Raw genomic sequence first — 23248 nt, 5'->3', positions numbered from 1 at the left:
CGTGAAAAAGGATAACCCTTTGTTTTGGTAAGCCTTTTTCTATAACCATGTGAAAAAAACGAGCCGCTCAGATTTATCTCCCCTTCTGATGTAGGAAGGGGATATATTATAATACCGCCCCTCAATCCACCATTTTCTCTCTGCGCTCGAGCAGTTATAGTGACAAATGTTAGCAACGCAAGTGCATTGCCTGAATGAGGACAATTCGAGGCAGGTTTTGCTAAAAAGTTCAAGCTCAAGGATGGATCAGTACCAACTGTTCGTGATCCAGCTTATAGTCTCAGAGCGAAATTGGTCTTGGCAGTAATGAAAGGGACAGCGTGCACTTTATAATGCTTTATCTGAGTTGTTTTACGGATATAAAGTTTACCAGTGTAATTTGCTGTGTATGCTGATGATAATGCAAGGGAAAGAGAGTTTATGGATAAGACTTTAATGTGTACTTCTTGTACTGTGTTTTATTCAGCTCTTATGGTGATTAATCTTCTGCAGTGAAGACAGACGCTTCATCTTTTGTGTGATGAACAATAAACGTCATAAAATTCATCAGTAAAGTTTTGTTCATCATTCGGACAGGGTCTGCTACAGCAGGCTTGTTCTAATAGTGGATAAAAGCAAGATGGCAACATAAATTAAAACCGGAATTAAACTAAACTATACCTGTTCTATCTCCATGCAGCATATATTCTCTGGCTCTGTCGGCATTATTGCCCGAGTCCGGTTTGAACTGAACACTGCTAATTTCTGACATGTTCTGTTGTTGTTATTGTGCGAGCTCTTGAAGCTCCGCCCTCTTCTTGAAAGAACAGGCAAGGAGCAGCAGCTCATTTGCATTTAAAGGGACATACACAAAAATGGTGTGTTTTTGCTCACCCCAAAAAGTGGCATTTTTAACAGGCTATAAAACATGATCTGTGGGGTATTTTGAGCTAAAACTTCACATACACACTCTGGTATGTACAATGTACAATATAGCAACTTTGCATAGTGCCAGCCTATGGTTGTCATTGGCTGCTCGCAAACAATATCTACTTTGACCCGCCCTCAAACACCGTAGTCGTAGCTGAGACTGGAAGAGTTTGGTTCGTGTTGTCGACATGTTGAGAAGACGTTGTTTTCAGCACTGCGAATCCACTTTGCATGCACTTCCAAAGGATGCCAAAACCAACGCCATTGTTACTGTTCGTATCACTGTGTATCAAGAGCTGAGGAAGCCTCTGGAGCAGATATAGGTTGAGCAATCACAATAAACTGGGCTGTCTGACCAATCAGAGCAGAGTAGGCTCCCGGAAAGGAGGAGTGTAGAGCGACTGTATCTTCGAAAGTAGAGCCCTGCTTTTCTGCCCGAGCCCGACGGGCCCCGACTTTTTTACACCCCTAGGGCTGGGCTTCGGGCCAATTTTCCCGTCATACCTCAAACGCAGGCCAGGCTTCGGGCCTTTTTAGGCTTCTCCTTCATTTTATTGTTTAGACATTCAATAATTTTCGTTGACGTGAACTACGTTAAATGTGCATATAGCGCGGGAATTGAAGATCGGATTTGTATTCATTTCACGGAGAGGTGTAAGGTAAGACAACCTGCATGTTTTTTTTTTTTTTATTTGTTTAGATTGTGTAGCCCGTTTCGTTAGTGTGCCGTTGCAATTTGCCTGCCTCATCTTGTCAAAAATGCCTTTTTACTGTGATGGTGGTGATAATAGGCTAAACGTTTAAACGATGCTTGAAGTGTTTTATATGGATTTTATAAGCAAGACAAGTCAAGTGTTGATTTCAGAGGCTAAAGCATTGGGTTAACTCACTGTCGGCCGCTGGCCGCTTGGTCATCACTTTAAAAATTTAAAACTTTAATTTAACAAACAAAAAAATGCTTCAAACATTTTTCTAAATTAACTTGATAAAGAAACAAAACGAAATATAACTACTTTGACATTAAAAACAAAACTGAACTATTTTAATGGCTGCAACTAATGTGTAATAGGGAGGATAAAAAAAAAAAAAACACGGGCTCCAGTCGGACTCGGGCTGATAATTTTGATAAGCTGTCGGACACGGGCCGGGCTAGGGCGTCAGCATCTCGGGCCAGGGCCGGGATAGGGCCTAGTTTTGAGGGCTCTATTCGAAAGACCCATTTTCAGACTCTTTTAGAAATTAGGTGATATGCAATGTATTTTATGACAAAATTAAAGTGGTTTTGACCATGGATGCATGTAAATCTCCAAAACAAGGAAAAACTAGGAGACCTAGCTAAAAACTAGCAACCTTTAAAATAGCATAATAGGGGCATTTTTATGCTAAAAAAATCCTAAATATTTCCATGTTTTATTTTTATTTTTAAAGGTGAAGTGTGTCATTTCTGCACCAATAGCATTCAATGGTGGTCTCAGACTTGAATAGCAAAAGGATTTTAGATAATCACATCTCGGTCCAGAACTCGTCCGGTGCTGTTGAGATACAAGCGCTGCTTGACTGGGTCCAGAATGACCCAGTAGTCATGGTTGTCCCGTAGAGATAAAGAGATGGTCCTGTCAGGGTCTTCTGCTCTCCCGTTTATCTGCATGTTCTCCACCAGAAGGGTTCCTGTGATAAACAAACAAACAAACAAACAAACAAACAAACATTCTTATGTACTCAGTGTTTCTTTTTCAAAAAGCATTAGTGGCATATTCCTAATCATTTCATTATGCTATTAAATAAAAACGCATGAATTACTTGTTCTTGCCATATGCATGCAAATACAATGACACACACGCAAATATAATTAGACTCCCTGAGATATTTTTTCCAAGTGTCAGTTGTTTTTGTTTATGAAGAAACAATTAAGCTAATTAGAGACTTAAGATGCAGAGCGGTTGAACAGATGAGTTTTTATTTCCCTTCTAAAGTTTTATAAGATATCTCAACATCTCAAACTCAGCAAAAGTAAGGCCTGCAAAAGTCAGATCTCAACATGAACACAAAAAAACTCACCAAATTGTTCCAAGACCAAATGACCTGAACTCTGATATCCACATTCATTTTATAGTTCTATAAATCACACTGTCCCTTGTGAAAAAGAACACTTCAGCATACTAAATGATATACTTTAAAGGTGCACTGTGTAAATTGTAGCGACATCTAGCGGTGAGGTTGCGAATTGTATCCGTCCACCACTCATCCAAGCTTCATAAAAAAGCTTCATAAAAAAAGCAACATTTTGAACAAAAAGCTGAGAAAATCACGTTTTTGTCAAAGACTACATCCAGATAAGATTCAGAATGATGATCAAACACAGATGGAGTAGATCGAGTCCATCAACACCCCTAATGCTTGCACAGTCCTACAGCTCGTTCTGGGTCAACATTTCACTCAGTAACATTAGGAAGTTTTGATTTATATGAAGTTTAATGTTGATGATCACGTTATTTTACATATGCATCTGCTTGCATATGATTGCTTGTTTTTTGCGTCTTCTTCGCCTGTGTTTTGATCCAGAGATCCTGTACTCATTCAGAAGATGCGTAATAGAGGCCCATATCGTATAACAGTGAAACATGGAAACCCGGAAAATTCTGTGTTTGGCAGGGAAACGTTTTCTCTCAAATAATAGTGTTTTGCAGGGAAAGAGTTAAGGACTTAAGCACATATTTATATCTATGTTTTATATAATTACTCCTATTGTCTTTGAAACATGGTTAAAGCATATTTTTGTGTAAATTAAACTCAAATTTACTTTAATTTGATTTCTATTGAAACACAGTTTCAGTATCCAAAAGTGTACTTCTTTAAAGCATGACAAAGGATTATTAAAACAATTCAATTTGTCTTCCAAACCTTTCATTAGACATTAATACACAGTGAACTATATAAGTGTACTTAAGTGTGTTAAGATACACGAATGTGTCTTCTATTTAATACATCTAAGTAGCCTTTTAAATATATATACTTAAGATTCGAAATACACAACAAGTGCACATTAAGCACACTTCTATAACACAGGGGGTGTGTACAAAAACTGTACAGCTGTATCCAGGTGTTGTTATGTGGGTTTAATGAGACCTCTCTGACTGCAGAAGGTAATTTAAAGCAGCTGACAGCATAAGAACACATTGCATGAGCTACAGCAGTGGTTCACTGAGTAGAGCAGAACATCTTACGCTCACTCCAGCATTTCATTTCAAACAGCTGTAAGACATTATTAATTCAAACTAAATCCTTGAGGAAGTTCCACACTGAGTTGTTGTTTAATATTGTTTGATATTCCTGGTTTGTATTGTAAAACACTGTCATAGCTTCCATGGTCGGTGCAAGACACATAACAGGGTCTACAAAGCACAAACCTTGAGCAATGGAAAATAAACTAATATGGATTCATATGTCATCTTTTCCCTGGAAATCATTAGCCCGAATGATTACTGCATAAAACAGCCTGGGAACACAAGTCCAGTTTAAAAGGACAAGTGCATCTAACAGTGCGAACACTATAACACTAACATCATTTAATTTCCTTATGCTGCCAATAGAAATCAATGTGCTCTCCCAAAACAGCAGAATTGAGCTGAATCTGAATATGCCTACTTCCACACTATGTAGTAGGTGAAAAACAGTATGTGAGCCAAGTAGTATGTACGTATTCATACGTCATACGTATTCTGGATGATGTACTACTTCCGGCGAGATTTTGAAGTGCGCATTCGATGGACACTTTAGATTATTATTTTTAAGTCGAGAAATCGCGGTTAGGAATAAAAATGTTAGCAAACGTTGCAATGATGACAGTTAAGAGAAGAAAATGATCCGACCACATGATTGCGTGCCTGATTAACCGTTCTTGTGTGATGCTCTATGAACGTAGAACACATCGCTAAAGGGATAGTTCACCCAAAAATGAAAATGACCCCATAATTTACTCACCCTCAAGTCATCCTAGGTGTATATGACATTCTTCTTTCAGACAAATAAAATCTGAGTTATATTACAAAAGTCCAGGTTAATCCAAGCATTAGAATTGGATTCATAGTTGCTCTGTTTTTGAAGTCCATAAAAAGTGCATCTGCCCATCAAATAACTGCTCCATACGGCTCCGGGATGTTAATTAAAGCTACACTGTGTAACTTTTTTTAGTCTTTTGTTAGCTAAAAACACTTAGTTCTTTCAAAAATATATGTGCTCATTAATGTATATTTACTTCTTTCAAGTAATAAAGTATTCTCGTAAGTTTATAATATGCCATTGAAAATACATAAGGTAATGGGATCTAACGGTGGTCGCCATGTTGCCCCTCCATTTTGAAAGTACATTAGCCAAAGAGGGACATACCCGTAAATTCAAGCTTCGCTTTTCGCGTTTTAACCGGTTTTAATACTCGATGACACTGTACAAAATTCCCTGCATGTGCGCGTCAACTTGTTCAGACTTGTCTGGTGCATGCGCAGAGAGTTTTCATCTCAGCTGCTCCAGTAACAGAGTTATACGGAGTTTTCCTGGCTTGTTTATTCCTCAAAAGTCTGTTTTTCCTTGTGTGGTATTTCTGTGCGTTAATAACTTCGTAAGTAATAATAGTTATTGTTATTGTAGATGTGTTTCAGAGTGTGTCATCGCGTAATTCAGTTGATGTCACCTCAGAAGTATTTTTGTGTCAACATACAATAGCGTAATGCTCACCTATTTGAATAATCATTCAGTTATTTTGTTATCAACAATGTTTATTCGTTTATAGAAAATATTTGCTTGTAATGTATGTTGATGGAAATATGTATCAGGTCTGATCGGCATATTAACAATTGTTATACAGAGCGCACTGCAGTCCTAACGTTAAAGCGACGCACACACTTTTGTAACCGGACACCGCTTGTTAGCAGCGGCAGCTCCTCCTTTTAATGCAGCTGCATTTAGCGCCTATATATGGTACAATAAGCTCTGGTTTACAGTTACATTATACAAATGTAACTTATAAGTATAGTTATACAGTTCTTAACTGTGTATGTATATTTACCATCCTTATTTGTTCTCTCCAAGAAACCACATTTATGTACATATCCACGCAAACCTGTTTATGCCTTGCAATTGGATGACTGAATAAACATTACTATCATCAAAGTTCACTCTGGATTAGCTGCAGTTCTTTCTAGCCGAATAATTAGGCGCACAGAATATCCCACAGGCACCGTGTCGAATGTGGACGAGGTCGAACTGGAAGCCATGTTAATCTTGGACTAAATCGGCCACCGTAGGAGTTGAAACGAAATCGGAATTGAGAGGAACAGAAACTAAAATTCACTGGATGGTCATATACCTTTTCACCACTAGATGGGGGAAAATATCACACAGTGTAGCTTTAAGGCGAATCGATGCATTTGTGTAAGAAAAATATCCATATTTAAAACTTTATCAAGTAAACTTTCGACCAACCGCCTTCCCTGTTCAATTTATGGAAAAATTGTTGAAAGTTCCCCTGCCGATCGAATGACTACCAGGTAGGCTCGTCATGACGTCACGTATGCATCTTGAGTTTCACTTTCAACATTCAACACTTTTCCACAGAAGGCGGTCGGTTGAAAGTTTACGTGATAAAGTTTTAAATATAAATATTTTTCTTACACAAACGTGTCGATTCACTTCAGAAGGCCTTTATTAACACCCCGGAGCTGCATGGAGCATGTTATTTGACGGACAGAAGCACTTTTTATGGACTTCAAAAACAGAGCAACTATGAATCCAATTCTAATGCTTGGATTAGCCTGGACTTGTGTAATATAACTCCGATTTTATTCGTCTGAAAGAAGAATGTCATATACACCTCGGATGACTTGGGGGTGAGTAAATAATGGGCTAATTTTCATTTTTGGGTGAACTATCCCTCTAAGCGGCTGTTCCCACAAAATGCGATATTGAGTTAAAAAAAACAAGACACTAACAGTCTCATGGGTGAGGCGCAGCTAAACACGCGAGACAAGTGCAACAGCCAAACACATCCACTGTGGGATTACAAATTTATAAATTGTTATATATATAGGTTCCAATGTAATAGTATTGTATTTAGCATTTAAGGTAAAGATGATGACGTTAGTTTGTTATACAAAGTTTCCAGGCCAGTTCCTGTTCTCTTTATTGTAAGTCAAATGAGCCAGATTACTGACATTCTCACCTTTTGTCTGTACCATTTTTGAATTGTCAGAGTGATTGGATTAGCATCTATACATTTGAATGGCACTGTTATACTGATTGGATTAGAACTGGAGACTGATTATTGCTTTGTCTCCTCCTCTACTGCGTGAAAGGGCAACACCTTTAAGGACTGCCCACAGAATGCCTATAATTGCTTTGTAATAAATTGTCTCCTCCTCTGCTGTGCAATCCCTCCCCCTGAAATGTAGATAAATTACAATGTTTTATACTGTTTAGATTAGATTTGATGACTGCAGCTATATCGGTATAGCACGTGTTCTCAATAAAGAATCCTGCTGAAGATACATCCAAGTCTCCTGGTCTCTGCTTCAAGGAGGAAAAGAGTTTCCAACACAGCCAAACATAAAAACAATAGGAAAAATAGCTCAATTGAATTTAAAGACCTGTAAAGAACTTATACTGTAAGTTTGATATTTCATGTTTGCATGATGGTGACAGGCTGAATGGTGCTGTTATTTTTTGTTTTTACAAAGCATTTGTTGTTAATAATAGCCTATTACTGGTGTCATTTATTATTTTTCTTATTTTATATTATTTCTGAGGATATATGATAGGTTTAAGATAAGTTTGTACAATATTTGCCTTCATATTTCATACATATTTTCAGCAAAGAAATTGAACAAATAACACATAATTTGTTTTACATTTTCACCATGATGATCACTTCAGGTGTGGTGCATTTGGAATATTACTTTTTTAACCAGATTATTACATTTACATTTACATTTATGCATTTGGCAGACGCTTTTATCCAAAGCGACTTACATTGCATTCAAGGTACACATTTTTTTTACATTTTGTCAGTTCTTGCTTTCCCTGGGAATCGAACCCATTACCTTGGCATTGCAAGCGCCACGCTCTACTGTTTGAGCTACAGGAAAGCCCTATTATTAATAAAGGGAATGTTACCTGAATCATATTGTAGTTACGTTTTTAAATTGACTAGTTAAACATCAAACATAAAAATCATGAAAAAAACGTGATTTATTGGATGGATGGATGCATGGATGGATGGATGGATGAATAGATAGATAGATAGATAGATAGATAGATAGATAGATAGATAGATAGATAGATAGATAGATAGATAGATAGATAGATAGATAGATAGATAGATAGATAGATAGATAGATAGATAGATAGATAGATAGATAGATAGATAGATAGATAGATAGATAGATAGATAGATAGATAGATAGATAGATAGACTTGCAACTGCAACTCTTTATCACTTAATTGCGAGTTATAAGTCAGCATTGTGAGATATAAACTTGCAATTCTGAGAAAAGAAGTCAGAATTGTGATATGTAACGTCGCAATTATCTTTTAAAATATTTTATTCTGTGGCAGAAACAAGCTTCCTGGACAGTTGAAGGAAAAAAAGGAAAAAGAAAAATCATACTTTGACAACATACTAATGATATTCCCCAGCACGTCAAAGCACTAGAAATGTGTTCTTCTCCGGTGTGTTCTTTTCTTCCTCTCAGCGTACACCTACAGGTTATTCACACTATTCCAGGTTGCACGTAAACCGCTTCTCCTCCCCCTCTCTCTAAAGCCGTGTCTCTCAGCATGCGGCCAGATGGTTTTCTATGTCACACCAATGGGTGATGAACGTGTTCTTGGCGAGTACTGGGACGATCTCGGCAAGCGGCGCGCCGTTCCCTTTCTCGGCTGTCTCAAACAGCAGTCTGCCTGATCCTGGATGTCCCTTGGCAGCTGGTTTTGCAGCAGGCCGTGGCCCTTGCAAGCTGGCAGCACACCTGTGCAGGGCAAGCTGGGTGATGCTTGGCACAGCATGTTGAGTTGTCTCTGCTCACACATCAAAGTGCGTCCTCCTCCTTTCCTTCATTGTTCTCACTGTTCTCTCTATAGGGTTCCACCCCAGCAGAAAGCACCGTGTCCATCCAGCTCTATCATTCACGGCCTGAAAATGTACTTCCTGTGTTCTTCTGAACTTAAGTGGTGTAAAGAGACTCTTCGGGCACGGGGAATCTGACATTCTGTGAATGTTTTATCACTCACAGAAAACGGTATAAAAAAGAAATATACTGCACATTTGTTCTCATTCCCTCAGTTGGAGACTAAATGGCAGTTTTATCAGCCATTCCTGCTAAGGCTAAGCGGTGCCAGGCTGTTACATCCTGTCACTGATATTAAAACCCATGAATATAATTTATATATTAGTAAAGAATGGTTTTAACATTGATAAGGAAACTTACGTTTCAATCAAACTACACAGGTCACCATAGATTTTTCCATAGATTCATAGAGAAACTGCTGACCAGTTGTTGGTTTTATAGTGCTTGAGTATTCTCTATATTAGTATAACTCTATATTTTATATATTAAATAAAAAAAAAATGTGATTGATTGATTGATTGATTGGTTGGTTGGTTGATTGATTGATTGGTTTATTGACTGATTGATTGATTGATTAGTTGGTTGGTTTATTGATGTATTAATTGATTGGTTGGCTGGTTGGTTGGTTGATTAATTGGCTGGTCGGTTGGTTGATTGATTGGTTGGTTTATTGATTTATTGATTGGTTGGTTGGTTGGTTGGTTTATTGATTGATTTATAGATTGGTTGGTTGGGTGGGTGGGTGGTTTTTATTGATTGATTGATTGATTGGTTTATTGATTGGTTGGTTGGTTGATTTATTGATTGATTGATTGATTGATTGATTGATTGATTCATTGGTTGGTTGGCTGGTTGGTTGGTTGATTGATTGATTGAGTCATTGGTTGGCTGATTGATTGATTAATTCATTAATTGGTTGATTGATTGATTGATTGATTGATTGATTGATTGGTTGGTTGGTTGGTTTATTGATGTATTGATTGATTGATTGGTTGGCTGGTCGGTTGGTTGATTGATTGGTTGGTTTATTGATTTATTGGTTGGTTGGGTGGTTTATTGATTGATCGATCAATCGATCGATCGATCGATCGATCGGTTCGTCCGTCCGTCCGTCCGTCCATCCGTCCGTCCGTCCGTCCGTCCGTTCATTCATTGTGGTTTAGTTTGATCATTTAATAAAACAATTACAGGTTCTTGTACAACTGGTTTAATACATTGTAAAATTACATGTGTTTAAATGCAATTGTATTCAAGAGTAAACTGAAAACATTTTAAAGTCTGACATAGCTAGTGTAGATACTAGCAGTGTTGGGGAAAGTTACATTTAAAAGTAATGTGTTACAATATTGTGTTACTCCCTAAAAAAGTAACTAATTGCGATACTTAGTTTTACTTATACTATGGAAAGTAATGTGTTATGTTACTTTTGCATTACTTTTTCTCTCCTAGGCTGGGCTTTCCTGTTTGTTTTTTAATAACAAAAAAGCCAAAAGTTCTAATTTAAAGGCCTATTCGCACCAAAAGTGAAATGAATAAGCCTCAGGCTGAAGGAAATGCAAATTCACGCCTGTACAGTAGAAGGCACAGCTCAAACAAACCATTTAGCTGTGCCTCATTCTGGATTGCAGAAGGAAATTCAACACTCTTACTTCAGCAATATAAACAAAAAAATTAAACACAAATGTGATGTTTATCTAAAGCATTTTTGCTTATCAGTATGGCTGAATTGGATCACCGAAAGTCAGCAGCAAATACATTGGTTAATAAAGTTAGATTAAATACATAATGCACTATATGTGTAATTTAACATATTTAATTATAGCAGCTAATAGAGTTTGAATTTCACTGTTTATATTATTTTTGAGGAATATTGAATCTGTTTTTGTGTAGTAAATGCATGCTCACATTGGGTCTCATTCACTAAGCATGTGTATGCACACATTTGTGCGTGAAATGTGCGAGTGTTTATAAGAACAAATCACAATTCACCAAAGATTTTGTTTTTTTTTCTAATTTTATGAAAAAATATAGGAACGACTGAATCCACACGTACGCAAAGAGAACTTACTCTGTATGGGTTTATAATCGTGCAAAGAAGTTATATTTCATCCTAACATGACTATAATTACATTGAAGTATATTGCATTATTTGTATTATATAATCCATATATAAATTATATAATGACATTATTGAATAATACAATTTAATTTAATCTTAAATACATCCGATCATATTCAGTTAAAGAGTAAAAAAAGCTGCGTTATAGCTTCAGCTGCGAGGTTACTCTGAATAACGCAGATATACGTATACGTGTATGTATAGATGCCAATGAGAGCTCTGTAATCTGGTGTTTATTGTGAGAAAAGGTGAGAATTGCACACTTGGCTTTGCTCAAGGATCCGGACAAGAACGCGTCTGCGAACAGCGACAAGTTTGAAGAGAGTGACGAAAGACTGTAAAGAAAGCGCGTGCGGAAAGCCCTTATATGGAGATGAGTTGGGTGTGTTTTATACAAATGACTAACCTCGTGCACGTGGCCGTTCATTTAGAATACTCCAAATTCACTAACATCAGAATGAGGTTAAGAACAAAATTCATGTGCGTACGAACATTTTGTGAATCAGGCGGAGATTTTTCTCGTACAAATATGAAAGAATCCATGCAATTTATCGTGAATGAGACCTAATTAGTCTAGAACTACAATAAGCAGTGTTGGGGAAAGTTACTTTGAAAAGTAATGCATTACAATATTGCGTTACTCCCTTAAAAGTAACTAATTGCATTACTTATTTACTTTTTAAGAAAAGTAATGCGTTCGGTTACTTTTGCGTTATTTTTTCCGCTACTTTTTAAAAAATAAATATAACATTATTATTTTAATGCATGCTCACATTTCGTCTAGAACTATAATAACCACCATGTTTACACATAACGCCTCTGTATTTACTCCCGATTTTTCTCAACATGGGAACAGGAGAGCTGTCAGTCAATAAATGGGAGAACAACTTGTGTTACTTATTTGAAAAAGTAACTGAGATATATTGTAAATTTAAAAGTAATACATAACATTACTAGTTACTTGAAAAAAGTAATCTGATTAAGTAACTCAAGTTACTTGTAACGCGTTACCCCTAACACTGACAATAAACATGTTTACACAGCGCACACAACACCTCTGCACTTCCTCCTGATTTCTCTCAATATGGGAGACATTGCAAATGTAAAAGTATTGCATAACTTTACTAGTTACTTGAAAAATGTAATCTGATTATGTAACTTATGTTACATGTAATGCATTACCCCCAACACTGGATACTTGCTAGTGTTTGACAGTTTTTGGATCACCTCTTGTACATGATCAACTACTAGCGGACAATTCATATTTTTATTTGAGTTTGGAAAATGTTTAAATTGATCAAGCTGCTTCTAGCTGGTTCATCTGATATTTTCTCTGGCACATGTAGTGTCGACTATAAGCACCTCACACCGTCAGCAGCTAACACAAGAGTTAATACGTCAAGGGTTAAACAAGGCCAAAGAGTCATGTGTTAGACCTTAACAACTAGGTTATTAGTTATCCTAGTAACCTACTAATCCAGTAACACAACCCCAGTAACTGTTCATTTAATTTAATAAAGATTTTTTAAAGAATGTATTTAATGATTTAAATACAACACAAAACTTACAATATTTATATTACAAATAGTCTGCAATCTAATTGTAAAAACAAATATCACAAAAAATATTGATATATTTTATAATTATGTATTAATCAACTTTAGGAGAGATGTCTCTACCATCCAAACCCACATCTATTTCAATTCTAAAGTTAATGCCAGGCTAAAGTTGTCTTCTTTGGTATGGCTGTAAGAGGATAATGATGTCCAGTGAGATTAGAATCAATTATATTGGTGCAACTGACCCTTAGCTTAACAAAAAGGGTCAGCTTTTTCCTTTTTAGAATGGATGCGGTGGCTCAGAAGCACATGGACGAACGACAGACGTTCTGAAGGTTAGGATGTCCCATAATGGTTATGTAGGACAAAATGATACCTCAGCCAATACATTGCACATTTTTCTCATACACTTACATTTAACATTTAGAAATAGCCGTGAATGTATGTATTTTTTATAAATAATACATTTGTTGTGAGATAATAATCCTCCCAATGAGGGATTTATGGCGCTGTAATATTTTTTTCTGTGTGAATTTTCACTAGACACAATTAAATATGAATAACACTGCAGGAAAAAAAATGCTCATTGAGTGTTCTATACAGTAGCTCTCACACTTTTAGCATTATCCACAATTTGGACAGAACAGTCCAAAAAATAATATCATAAAACTAGAAATACTTAAATTATCATGCCAGCTTCTGCTGCTATTGCTCATACTTGAGGTTGGGAATCTCAACAAATTCATAAAAACATTTTTTTATTATATTTATTTTACACATTTTAATTAGGGCTGTCGGCGTTAACGCATTAACGCATGCGATACATTTAAAGTCCTTAACGTGTTAAAATAATTTAACGCAAATTAATTACAGACGTACGTGAAGCTGCGTCATTAACATAATTTTCGTTTCGCAGTTAGATGATCTTAGAAGTCGGGAGTTTAACACAATCACACTGAGAATCTACAGCACCTGTGACCCTGGTAAGAGGAAATTTCCATTCTAAATCTTTAACCAGATTCTGCTTCTCTGTTTGTGACCAGGCCATTTTAAGCTGTTAAACTCTGGGAACGTTTTCAGTGATCCAGTAATAAAAACAGTCCAAAACAGCACTAATGTAAAGACGGCCAGGCTCATCATATCAGAGAGAATAATGACTCGCATTGCATTTTACTGAATTGTTCGTTCCAGTGTGCTTTGCTTTAAAACACGAGCTCTGTCATATTCTGCTATTGTTTCTGAAGACCGCAATGTTGGTGACGTACCGGAGTCGTACAGTAAGCGCAAGAGTGTCTGATGCAACAAACCGTGTATGTGCGCACTTCAGATCACTGATCTCAAGCAGACACACAGTACATTTGCGTCCTTTCCACACACACTCTAGCCTAGAAATCTAGAAGCACCCTAGCGGCAGACAATTTATTTTGCAGTGAATGTAGTCTAGCAACTCTCGGTAGACCTGAGAGCTGGAAAAACCAAACACTGGTCAGGCCAATCACAGCGTGTGTAGAATCGGTGGGCGGGCTTAACATAATGACGGCACGTCACGGCAGAGTTGCAGAGGTTCTGCGTGCTACTCGTAAACAAAGAAGCTGACGAACAGCTGTCTTTTGAATCGGCTTTGGCCGCGAAACTGGAAGACTTGGAGTTAAGTTTTTCTTTGAGAAAAGAACAAAGAACGGCACTGAAGTCATTCTTAAGAAAGGAAGATGTGTTCGAAGTTTTGCCTACCGGATACGGCGAAAGTCTATCAACTAACGTTAGCTCGGCTTCACCTTCTTCTTTGCTCTGGTTGGTTGTGGCGCTCATGGCGCTATCCAATTGCGTGCAGAGGGAATTTGAAAGACAACCATTTATCCCGCCCCTCGGATTGAGCCCTGTCAATGGTGAGTTTTCAGACCCAACATCTTGATGTGGGTCTGGCTTGTCAGGCTACACACACTCAGGAAGGATAATGTTTGATTTGTCATATGTACGTTGTTGTGATTAGTAATCATAGTAATTCAGTCAAAGCTAAGGATTTAGGAGTTTGTGTGGTCCTGTTCGGTATCGCAGCTTGACGTCTAAAATGAAAGCAATCTCGTTGTTGCTCTTTACACATACTATACACTGTGAATTCTGCAAAGTTTTTTATGTAATGTTTTTGGGTGCTTAGGTGTGTATAAATGTATTATATAATAGAATTATATGGACTCCTTATGTTTGGTTATTGACTCTCCAATGATCCTTGAAGCTTGCAGAAAGTACAGTTTTGTGAGAATCACCCTTCAATCTGATTGTTTACTTTGGATATAGCAAATTATGACAAAATGAATGTGTTTAATGAGACAAATGGCGTATGATTAATTTCACGACAAGTGTGCGATTAATCGCGATTAAAAATGTGTATCTATTGACAGCCCTAATTTTAATATTTATTTAATTGCTATAACTTATGTATGGTATCCCAACTAAAATATTTATTTTGCATAAAATAAACCATGTAAGGCGAGTGATTAACCTTATATTTGTTGACTGGAAGTCATTCCTTCAATTGCTTGGAACTTATTTTGAACTATTTATATTTTTAACTCCACTTAAAGGCTGAATTTATATTAAGGTGTGCTGCACCGTTTGTGCTACAACCCTGAACAATATCACAAAAAGTGTGGATAATGTGGAGACTTTGCCTGGCTGACAATGAACAGGCATTGAAAGAGACTTGTAATGCCCTAGCAACCATCAAAAACACCCTAGCAACTGCCTAGCAACACCCTGGGAACCATCCACAACACCTCCAACATTGTAGTATTTCTTGCAGAATGCAGAATTATGCACTAGCATATTCAGTCACATTTTCTCCAGAAAAAGTTACATTTCGTTTTCTAAACATCTTTTAGCTCATTTTCATTCTTATTATGGCGCAATTTGTATTCACACAAAGAATTGACATAAAGCAATATAATGTTTATGAAGCATCCAGAATTTTTAGCACATTAGGGCAGATAAACATGTGTGCAAGAATCCAGAGTTAGTTGTGACTCAACAAAACCTGTCATGACAGTCAAGATCAAAGACATACTAAAACATCTCCAAAGTTGTGAAACAAACTCTGTTCACCAATTCCCTACTTATAACAAAAACGTCTCAGGTTATGACTATAACCATAGTTCCCTGAGAAGGGAACGAAACACTGCGTCCACTAGGGACAGCTTTGGGAACGCCCACAGCGTGATAGCGTCTGATGCACGTATGTCAACTCAGCCAATGGCGAGAGTGAGCGTCACGGGCGGGTGACGTCACGTCCAGGAAAGGATAAATATACATCCGGTCCGATCGCACTTCAGCTAAACTGCCGAAGCAAGGGATCACAGGGATGCAGGGAGTATGGCAAAGGGACGCAGTGTTTCGTTCCCTTCTCAGGGAACTATGGTTATAGTCATAACCTGAGACGTTCCCTTTCGAGGGAACTTCACACTGCGTCCACTAGGGACAGCTTTGGGAACGAAATACCAAAACGCCATAATACCAAATGCCTGTCGTGTGAAACTGTGGCACATTCAAGACAGGAGCACTGAAGAACCTGGAGCACATTCCAGGTCAAGATCATAGTATCTCACAAACGTAAGAGGCGAGGACCAACCGGCCGCATCGCAGACTTCTTTGAGGGAAACCCCCGATACTAAGGCCTTAGAGGCCGCCATACTCCTAGTAGAGTGGGCTTTGACAGCTAAGGGACACTGCTGATCAGAAGACCCATAAGCCAGTGAGATAGCCTCGACTATCCACTTGCTCATTGTATGTTTGGACGCAGGGAGACCCCTGTTCTGAGGTCCAAAACAAACAAACAATTGATCCGCTTTCCTCCACAGGGCAGCTCTGTGGACATAAGCATCCAGTGCTCGCACTGGACATATAAGGTTCAATCTTTCCTGGTCTGGATTAACAAATGGAGGAGGACAGAGAGCCTGCAGCACTATAGGCCGTGGAACATTGGTTAACACCTTCGGAACATACCCTAATCTAGGGTAAAGGAAAGCTTTAACCATCCCTGGTGCAAACTCCAAGCACGAAGGGGATATTGATAAGGCCTGAAGGTCTCCTACTCTCTTAATAGAAGAGATGGCAAGAAGGAAGCACTGCATGAAAAAAGGTGTATCCGGACCAGGATACTCCTGTATACACTGCTGAAATTCGGAAGAATCCAGGAGTATACTGGCCGGATAGGTCAAATTCCATGGATCCGTATATGTCCGTATACATCCGAAATGGTACCAAATCGGATGTATGTTGTGGCCGTATACTCCCATGCTACAGCCATTTGTTGCCATGGCAAATAATCCCATCAAGTTTTTCCCAGGAGACATTTTCACACCTCTAAACAGCTTTGCCTTCCACCCCCTATTGGTCCTTCATCTCAAACTGGATTGGTTGTTTTTTTTTAAACCACTCCCAAAACCCAGACTGCTATTGGATGACAGGACGCATTGAAAACCCAGTCAAGTGACTTTATTGGTTACTTCTAAGGCTAAGGGTGGGCTAGGTTTTGTAGCATAGGGACTTGATTGGTTATAGGCCAGCTATGCAGATTTTGCTCATTAATATATATATATAAAAATAATCCCCTCTCCCTCCCAAAAGAAAAACACACACAAAACAATTTGAGAAAGTCTGAAATATTTATTAAAAAGGTATAAAAAAAAAAACACATTCTTAACAGCATTATAAAAGAACATTAAAACAATGGTGAAACAAAAACAAGTTAACTAAATGTATTTAAAAGGGATGCAAATGTAAAGGAACAAATGTAAAAATATAAACAGTCCAAAGAACATAAATATACGTTAAAATGAATTGGTAAAGAAACAAAAAGGGGAAAAAAATGAACAAAATGCATTTAAAAGACAGAGATGTAAAGGAATAAAATACACAGTGAACATAAAAAGGAAAAGAATAAATATACAAATTAAACAATATAAAATGAGAACAATACATTTATAAGACAAAAAAAGTGTATATAAAATATATTAAAATACATATAAATATTCCAAGTAAACAATATAACCAAATAAAAAGAACAAAGAGCATTATAAACATACATTAAAATGAATGGGGGAAAAGATAAGTGAACAAAATGTTTCTAAAGGAAGGCGACGTAAAAGGAACAACAATACAAAACGTGGAGATCAAAAGCAACATGGACATCTAAAAAGGAACAAACATACAAAGTATACAATATAAAACGAGACAAAGAAATCTATAAATTAAAAAGTGTATATAAAATATATGTAAATGTTCTATATATGGGAACCAATAAAAGTATAAGTATATAAACATAGGAATAAAGAAAATATAAAATGGAACAATTGAATATTAAAATTATAATTATAAAATAATTGTGACCAACTCTAACACAATGTTGTTTGAGTTTTGAACATTTTTTCAAACAGCATCATCTTCATCTTCATCAGGTCTATAGTTGCGGTCTTCCACAGGTTCTGTGTTGGTTTGTGCAACCCTGGACCTGGTCTCCAGCAACTGCAAAACATGACAGTAAATTAACCACTAAAACTCAGAGAGGAGTATAGTAACATTCTGGAGGGAAAAAGCTTAACCGGTTTCTTAACTTACCCGTCTCTTTCTCTGACGGTTCTGTGTGATGTTCTTCATAGTGTTTCTTTTCTGGGCCTTTTCAGACTGAGCCAAAGAATACTTCCTCAGCAAAGTCTCACAAAATAAAATACATCTTGAGACCTGCCAAATAATACATTAATAATATATAGTTAATGCCAATAAAAGTAAGTAAAACAATTCAATTAAAATGTATTTGTATAGCGCTTTTCACAATACATATTCAGGGTTTTTCCTCGGTCAAAAATGGTCTTCGGTGGTGGCTGACAGACATGGTCATCCATACACACACATACGCACGGTAAAAAAAAAATACCCTACCCACATGATCTGCAAGCGCAATACTGACAATAAATTTGAAATAAATTCAAAGAAAGTTTGTAACTTTTGCTTATCTTATTTTGATACCTTGATGTTTGTTTTTGTTCCTCATTTTTACACTATTTACTGATAATTGTTTTGGTAATCATATCAATATTAAAAAAATAGTATTAAAAAAAAATGAACAAATAGCCTAATTTTCTGCCATATACAATCAGCTAGCTAACAACAAATTTGTTCTGGGTTCACCTCACTCCAGTCTAAACTAAATGATTTTAGGCTATTTATTTTACTACACATTGTCCACATAAATAAGCTGAAAGACTGTTGATAATTAAAAATAATTCTTACCATCCACTCTTGCTAAAGTGGGTAAGCACACTTGTGTTCTCATTTCAGGTGTTGTTCTGAGTAAATGATTAAACTAATTCGTGAGTTCAGTGTTGGACAGATCAGTTCTAACCAGTCGTTAAAATGATTCGGTTCAAAGGAGTCATTAGGTGGCGAATCGGACATTAGCAGACGCGTTGTGTGTGAATCCCGTCTTTAGAAAATCGCGAAAGATTTGTCAAGACACAGAAAACACTTCATAACCGGATAGGATTTGTTTCCTGTTTATTTAAAGTATGCTTTATGTCAGCTGGTCAGAGAATCAGTCAATGTTTTTTGAGCGCATTTCACACCCAGCGGTAATTAAAGGAAGACGTCTGATAGCGCCACGCCTGATAGCGCCACGTGCAACATGGATTCGGTCTTCCGACCTTTTGATTTTGATTAACGTAATATGTGAAACATTAGAAAGCTAAGAATGCTTATTTTGAAGACAGAGAGCGTGCGAGCGGGGTAGGAGCTCACTGGTCGTTCTCTCCGTCACTCAGTTAACTCAAGTGCAGCAGTCCTCTACTACATCAATCATAAATCACAATAACTCAACAAATAAGGCTTTGGCGGGACAAAAATTTGTTTTGGCGGCCGGCAAAAAATGTTCAATGTAGGAAAAACCCTGATATTGTTTCAAAGCAACTTCACAGAAAATGCATGCGTCTACATTACAGAAAAAAACAGAGAACATTAAAATGATGACAACATTTTTAAGATTACCTTTTACACATTCAGGGTCAACATCTGTAAAAGTTCTTCAGGATCATGGATCCAAAACTTCTGGATCATGAGGGGGGAAGAAACATGCACACACACAAATGAATATTAATTTGTTTGATAAAACATTAATATTAATTATCAACTTACGGACATGGACTTGCAAAACATACTCACCAGGCCCATACAAAAACTTTACAGTAGATCCAAAATCCTGGTTTGCCTATAATTCTTCAGTCCAAGTATGGTGTTTTCCTGTCCTCTCTGCAGAACAAGTGTAAGTTACATGATCTCAGATTATTCATTCCAAAGCTCTGTTACATTTTATGACAAGCTTGATCTTAAAACTAGCTGACAGTAGGGATGGGCATTATGACCATATAATTATACATACATGAGAAATTATATTTTACAATAACGATATCACAATATATTTATTTTGATGGATATTTTATTAAAATGCTACAGAATAATACTGCTTTAAAAGTCTTCACTGTATGATATTCAATTAATTAATATCACATGATTCTTAAAGAAGCAGAAGGTCTTCTCTATTCTTTTGTTTTATTAAAATGATGACAAAGCTGCAGCCCCTTTAAGAACGGATGCACAGAATGACACGCATCCGGGTTTCCCCACGTTAACTTGAACTGTTTAACGTACTTAAGACATAACTGACTGTTTAAATCAAGTGAATACCTCACATGACAAGGTTTCTGAGATAATTGTGTGCATTTTACAGAAAGATAATTGATTTCGGGATCGCCTGCTGTCTGAGAGAGGCTTATTTTAACACATGCATGTCCCGTTCATTATTCTACATTCATGCATGTTTCCTTGTCAAAATGTCAAAAAGTTTTAGTACAGTCAGTGCTGCGTTATATACGCTATATTCGCATTCCGCAATATAAAACGGTAATGTTAACGTTTACAGCAAAATCACTAACAATAGTCAGTATCATCAGATCGCCATAACACCCAGCCCTATCTTAACAATATTACAACAAAACACAGAAACAGAATATGTAAGTTAATCACGATTAGCATATGACTTTAATGCACTAACGTTATCTTGATAAGCAGTAGAAAACATATAAAGGGGTTTACGTTACCTTCTGCCGTCTGCTGTCCGCCATTGGAAACTTAGTCTGTTCGTATTCATGTTTTTTCGTTCTCAGTCGACATCCCACAATCAAAATTCGTCCAAAATAAGATTTTAACAGGTTTAAAATGATCCATGCAATGCCATTAATGGACAGAAGAAGCCGTCCTGTTGAAGATTAGAAGCCGCGCGATCGCGTCGCGTCCCCGCGAGCCACGAGCAACGAGCAACTCCAACGGCAACGGGTGTATAATTCAAACTGAAGGCGCGCACTGTCATTGGTCAGATTTCTGGATGACGTTCAGATTGACCAATCACGCTCAAAAGAACACGGAAAGACAGCAAGTAGCCTTGCAAATATAGAAAAAAACTTGTTTAAAACAACAGTTAGAAAATGTGTATATTTATTTTTATTTGCTGTTATATTTAATGAATTGGTCAAATGTTGTTTTGTGGTGTGGGCAGAGGCCTGGAAGTTTCAACCTGTGCAGATTTGCAGTGCAGATTTGTACTCTTTAAAAACAATTATTGTTTGATATTTAGTTTGCTATATATTTTGTTATATTTGTATCCAGAATTGAATGTAAAACCAGTTTGAATGTAAAAATACACCTTCACTGTAAAACAGAAAATTAAAGTAAAATATCTTAATTTAAATAAGGAAAAATCTGTAAACTAATATTGTTTTCTCTAAAATGTTTAATGTAAATTTCTGTGAAGTTTTTTAACTTTATTTGACTTAAGATATTTGACTTATTTTACGGTTTTTGTTTTGCAGCTGTAGCTGCGTTTTTTTTTTAGGTTTTTATTCTTACAGTGTAAATATAAAACTAATAAGATTTACTTTAAAATGACAAAGAATAATGTTAAATTGTTAGTATGGACATAAACATAAACCTTTAATATAATGAGCTAAATATTGTATTACAGTTGTTAATTTACAGATATTGTTTGTAATTTTGCATGAATTTGTTATTTATGAAAACAGAAAAATAATACAGTGATGTTCCTGTATAAAAAAATGAGAATTACTGTAATTTGTCATTAATGATATAATCCTTAAAATAACAGTCAAGTTGTTTATTTAGATATTGTTTGTAATTTTACATTGTTTTAAACATAATTCAAAATTACAAGAAAATACTGTAAAAAACTGACGTTTTTTTCTGTAAAATTAGGATTATTTTTATTGGTTGCCTTATTTTTATTGGTAACCTTATTGGTTGCACCTACATCTATTGTGAGTGGTGGATTTCAAACCTCAAAACGCCCCTCTTTTGCAGCGTGTTAAAGTTAAGAATCTTGGAGTGACACTTTTTGTTAATAGTTGCAGAGCTGAAAGATCTGCTTGTGTTTCTGTGTTTCTTGAGCAAGTGAATCCCTGCTCTTTTTTATTCCATATTTTTATTTTGAGCATATCAGTTTTTGGTGTTTTTAAAACAAACTTTTTCATTTTCCACATTTCATCTCCTTTTTATTTAATTCTATTATTGCCTACAATTTGTAAAACTTTGCAAAAATTGTTTGGGGATAGTCTAAAATGTTTGGTTAATTATCCTTTGTTAATTCCATTACATTTCTTTGTTTATTTCATTACATATTCAGATTTTTTTGTGAACGTATATGTTCAGACAGGGTTTTTATTTTGTACTGTTTTTATAAAAAATATTTGATTTAGAGACTCTTTTCATGCAGTGGTTTTAAGGCCCTGACACACCATTCTGATGGTTTGGCCCAGACCCAGGCAACGTGAACCAACCCCACAGTCGGCTTTAGTCATTGCTAGTTCAGTTTAGTGTTTCAGGGCCTTAAGAATTATTTTTTCTGTGTAAAAAGCTTGTTTGCTGTAGCCTACAGTAGACCAGAGATAATTCTCAATCCTGAAGTGCTCCCCTGCCCCCCTCCTTCTGAGAACAGCCAGCACAAGTGTCAGTCATTAACATATGAAAGGTCTTCTTCACACCTAACAGTCTTCAGTCCTAGCACACCCAGCAGTGTTTCAGCTGTATATGTCCGTGAAATTTCACGGATTCCTGTATACGTCCGCATACGTAAGGTTTCCGGGTTTTTCTGGAAATATACTGTTCCGTGTTACTCTGATCCGCTTTTTCCCACATACATCCGGTAAACATCAAATTACACAGGAGTATACCATGCCCGGATAGTGCCGGATTTCAGTGTTTTCATGCAGTGAAGATGGTTTTCAGAGTGAGAAACTTTTCTGAGATGATGTTAAGTGGCTCGAACGGAGCCGAAGATAAACCTTCCAACACTATAGCCAAATCCCAAGTAGGAACTCTAGTGCGCACCGCAGGCCTCAGCCTCTTAGTGCCACGAAGGAAACGAGTTACCAACGGGTCTCTCCCCACAGTAATACCATCCACATGGGCATGGTAAGCAGAAATAGATGAAA

At 36.8% G+C, this 23248-nt stretch overlaps 1 protein-coding gene and 1 long non-coding RNA gene across 2 annotated transcripts in view; both read right to left on the bottom strand.

The window, feature by feature from the left end:
* The window catches only part of pcdh15b (protocadherin-related 15b), a gene marked incomplete at its 3' end in the record, with an annotated part of 357459 nt that overhangs the window by 265028 nt on the left and 69183 nt on the right, over positions 1-23248 (bottom strand). Inside the window, exon 5 of the mRNA XM_079845636.1 lies at positions 2417-2577. Within this exon, the coding sequence (XP_079701762.1) occupies positions 2417-2577 (161 nt within the window). The remainder of the gene's footprint in view (positions 1-2416; positions 2578-23248) is intronic.
* LOC307144131 lies at positions 18142-21471 on the bottom strand. Its single transcript, XR_013818677.1, has 4 exons — positions 19911-21471; positions 19737-19796; positions 18315-18437; positions 18142-18221 (listed from the first exon to the last, which is right to left on the bottom strand). It is a non-coding gene; the product is annotated as an uncharacterized lncRNA (long non-coding RNA).

The sequence above is a fragment of the Gobio gobio genome (assembly GCF_949357685.1).
Source record: "Gobio gobio genome assembly, chromosome: 20".
Lineage (NCBI taxonomy): Eukaryota > Metazoa > Chordata > Actinopteri > Cypriniformes > Gobionidae > Gobio > Gobio gobio.
The sequence above is the reverse complement of the archived record's forward strand: the minus strand, read 5'-3'. Positions and strand labels throughout refer to the sequence as shown.